Genomic DNA, 4,047 nt, shown 5'->3' with positions numbered 1-4,047 from the left:
TAACTTCAACTGTTTTCATTCAACAATGGCTAAGCTGAGTAGTTGCAACAGAGATTGCATGGCCCACAGAGCCTAAAATATTTATGATCTGACTTTTTACAGAAAGAAAAATCTCTTAGCAGATTTTACTTATAAGAAAAATATTGATTGTTATTAAAAAATTATACTTGCACTTAGTATGTTCTGACCCCATTTTGAATGACATAAATATGAGTCAAGGATAAAGAGTAGCATCACTTTATGTTGCAAAATTCCATTTATTAAAACAGTTGAAATTATTCCAGTTTACCATTAAACCGAAATGCTCTATTATTCAATTACTCCTTCCAAAAGATTATAAATAAAAATAACAATTAATTTGTTGTTATCACCAGCACAGAGTAGATTACCCTCTCAATAGAGAACAAATTAACAATCTTATGATGCTGGCTTCAGACAACAACTCTTCTCATCCTGTGTCCTTCATCCTGCTTGGGATCCCAGGACTTGAGCATTCCCAATTTTGGATTGCCTTTCCACTAGGTGCCATGTATGTTGTGGCTATAGTTGGCAATATCACTATCCTTCATATAATCCGAACTGACCACACCCTGCATGAACCCATGTACCTCTTTCTGGTTATGCTGGCTACCACTGACCTGGTCCTCTCCTCTTCCACTCAACCTAAAATGCTGGCTATACTCTGGTTTCATGATCATGAGATTGAATACCATGCCTGCCTCATCCAGGTCTTCTTCATTCATGCCTTTTCTTCTGTGGAGTCTGGGGTGCTCATGACTATGGCCTTGGACCGTTATGTGGCTATCTGCTTCCCACTCCGCCACCCTAATATCCTCACTCCATCTGTTGTGGGTAAACTGGGGGCAGTAGTGATGGTGAGAGGGCTGCTGTGGGTAAGCCCCTTCTGCTTCATGGTCTCCAGGATGCCTTTCTGTCCCAACAAGGTCATTCCCCAGTCATACTGTGAGCACATGGCTGTGCTGAAGCTGGTGTGTGCTGACACTACCATAAATCGTGCATATGGGCTCTTTGTGGCCTTCTCTGTGGTTGGCTTTGATACGATTGTCATCAGTATATCCTATGTGATGATTTTGAGAACTGTGCTGGGGTTGCCCTCTGGTGAAGCCCGGCTCAAGGCTTTTGGCACATGTGCTTCCCATATTTGTGTCATCTTGGCTCTTTACGTCCCAGCCCTCTTTACTTTCCTCACCCACCGCTTTGGACATCATGTGCCCCGAGTGGTACACATCATGTTCGCTAATCTCTATTTACTGGTCCCTCCCATGCTCAACCCCATCATTTACGGAGTTAGAACCAAACAGATCAGGGACAGGGTTATTCAAGGATGTTGTGGCAAAGACCCCTGATCCAAGAGGCATGACATCACAACAACCTCAATTGCCCCACTGATCTGGGGACATAAATGCAGAAAGATTGCCAGGCCATCACATATTGTCACAAAGTCTTCTCTGAACAATTGGCTCAAAGGTCGTCAACCTCCAGAAGCTAAAGAAACAATTTTTAGGATTGCCGTAACAAGAGCTCTCTGAGAGACATTATTGAGAATAAATGCTGAATTGACCCTATGTTTATCATCACAAGAAAACATTAAAAGACATGTTCGCCTATCAAATTAGTGAAGATTTGAAAGAAATGCCATCTTCTACAGACCACTAAGGCGAAAATTATTTTTACACCATCGGTAGAAATATAAGTTGGTATACCTTGTTAAGAAGGAGTTTAGAAATTTCCATCAAAACAGTTGAAAAGTGCATATAATTTCCCCATCTTGGGATCTCTTATAGAAATAGAATTTTAGAAAAAAGATACAAAGACATTCATAGATTCATTATTTATCAAAATGAAAACCGGAAAACATTCTAGAAACCAGGTAAAGCAATGAGCAATTGAATGTCATGTATTATTTAAGTACTGCATTTGCAAAGAGTATCTAAGGATTTGAAAAATTATCAAGGCATAATATTAAACAAGAAAAAAAAGTAAAAACAATGGTGCATAACACTGATGCCAATTCTAAAAAGGCCTACATGTGCATAGAAAAGGATTCGGGAAATACATCAGATGGCTAACAATAGCTGCTCAGAATAGTGAGATTTGCGGCATTTTAATGTCTTTTTTTGCACATTTATGTACTTTTAAAAATTATTCTCAATTGTGGAAGTTTAATTTTAGTGTGAGAAAAACGTAGTTGAAACAACAGCAAAAGTGTACAGAAGAGGTTAATTCAGTGCCAAAGCCTAGAGGAGTGGAGTTGGCAATCTGAAAGGATGAGGCACTCCAAAATAAAGTTAGTTCCAGAAAAGCTTGAAAATCTAAGTGTAAAATTGCTGCCAGAATCACAGCTTCTCAAGACTGCTAACAATGAGGATTAGGTTTGCTGAGTGTTGGTCTCTCTTTCCAAAATTTGCTGATTCTCTGATGACAGTGGATTTCAGAATGAAGAAGTTTTGGAAAAGAATGAGGAAGAAAATTCTTCTCTGAACATAGATTATGCACAGTTAAAGGCAGAAAGAGGGGCTGGCCTGGTGGCACAGCGGTTAAGTGCACACATTCCGCTTTGGTGGTCCAGGGTTTGCTGGTTCTGACCCTGGGTGTGGACCTATGCACTTCTTGTCCACCCATGCTATTGTAGGCGTCCCGCATATAAAGTAGAGGAAGATGGGCACAGATGTTAGCTCAAGGCCAGTCTTCCTCAGCAAAAAGAGTAGGATTGGCAGCAGATGTTAGCTCAGGGCTAATCTTCCTCAAAAAAAAAAAAAAAAAACCCAATAAAATAAAATAAAAATAAAGTGTTCTATAAAAAAAAAGGTAGGGAGAAAGCCACTAGAAATTTTAATCATATTTGTTAATATTCAATTTCCTTTAAACAATTTAAGCTTTTTTTAGAGAACTATCTTTCCTTTAGTTTTTTCAAGCTTTTCAACTTTATTGCTGTGTTCTTAGCATACAAAAATATGCACAAAAATATAAATTTACAAAATTAAAGCATAATTTTGATAAGTTGGGATATATGCATACACCCGTGATATCATCACAACAAACAAGGTAATAAACATATCCATCACATTCATTGCATTTGTGTTTCTATCCTCATTCACCAGCTTTCTTGCAAAGTCAACCAGTAGTGAAGAAGGTTCTGGAACTCAAGCTAAGTTACTAAAACTAACATCAGATGAAGGTGCTTTAAGAGGAATCAGGAACATGTTTCCTTCTCTCAGAAAGAAACAGCTATTGGATTCTAAAAGTGCCCCCAGAAACGAATGGCTATTCTGAAGGAGTATTTTCATAATTCCCCATTTTTAGAATTCTATGGGACCATGATCCCCCTATCAGCAAATCAGTTACTTATTGTGAGTCTCTCTTTTTTCTGTTTAAAATTAGCTTTATTGCTGTATAACTTGTGACCATAAAATGCAAATATTTTAATACACAGTTTAATGAGCTCTGACACATGTAAGTGCCTGTGTAGCTACCAGTCCAACTAAGGTATAGAACATTTCCATCACTTCATGAAGACTTCTCCTGCCTCTTTATTGTCAATCCCGTCCTTTCTACCCCAACCAGGCAAATCCTGACCTGATTTCTTTCACTATAGATTAATTTTTCTCTCACTAGAACTTTATGTAAATATAAGAATAAATGGTTCATTCTTTTGAGTCTGGTGTCTTGAGTAAGTGTAAGGTTTTTCAGATTCATCCATACTGTTACATGTATGAGTAGTTCATTTCCTATTATTGGTGAGTAGTAGAGTATGTTTCTTCAATATGCCTCAATTGGTCATTGTTACCTTTCTGCTTTGCTTCAGCCTTTCCAGCTTTCTTTCACTTTCAAACCCGTCAACCTCTTCTCTGTTGCAGGGCTTTGCTCTTATCATCCCACTTCCATTTCCCCTCATTGTTCTTTTCTAGGACATTCGATCTCCCTCTCATCATCCTTCACGTCTTAACTAATATCACTTTATTGGCAAGATATTACTTAACCTATGTATCTCAACCAGAACCTGCCTCCTAAAATTTTCTTTCAACA

The 4,047-nt window shown here is 38.3% G+C and overlaps 1 protein-coding gene across 1 annotated transcript; it reads left to right on the top strand.

The window, feature by feature from the left end:
- The first annotated feature begins 419 nt into the window (after nt 1–419).
- LOC106831601 (olfactory receptor 52R1-like) lies at nt 420–1,367 on the top strand. Its single transcript, XM_014841907.3, has one exon. The coding sequence runs from the start codon at nt 420–422 to the stop codon at nt 1,365–1,367; it is 948 nt and encodes a 315-aa protein (XP_014697393.1).
- Nucleotides 1,368–4,047: the final 2,680 nt, after the last annotated feature.

Source organism: Equus asinus, chromosome 20 (assembly GCF_041296235.1).
Source record: "Equus asinus isolate D_3611 breed Donkey chromosome 20, EquAss-T2T_v2, whole genome shotgun sequence".
NCBI lineage: Eukaryota > Metazoa > Chordata > Mammalia > Perissodactyla > Equidae > Equus > Equus asinus.
This window is presented reverse-complemented; position numbering and strand designations above follow the sequence as displayed.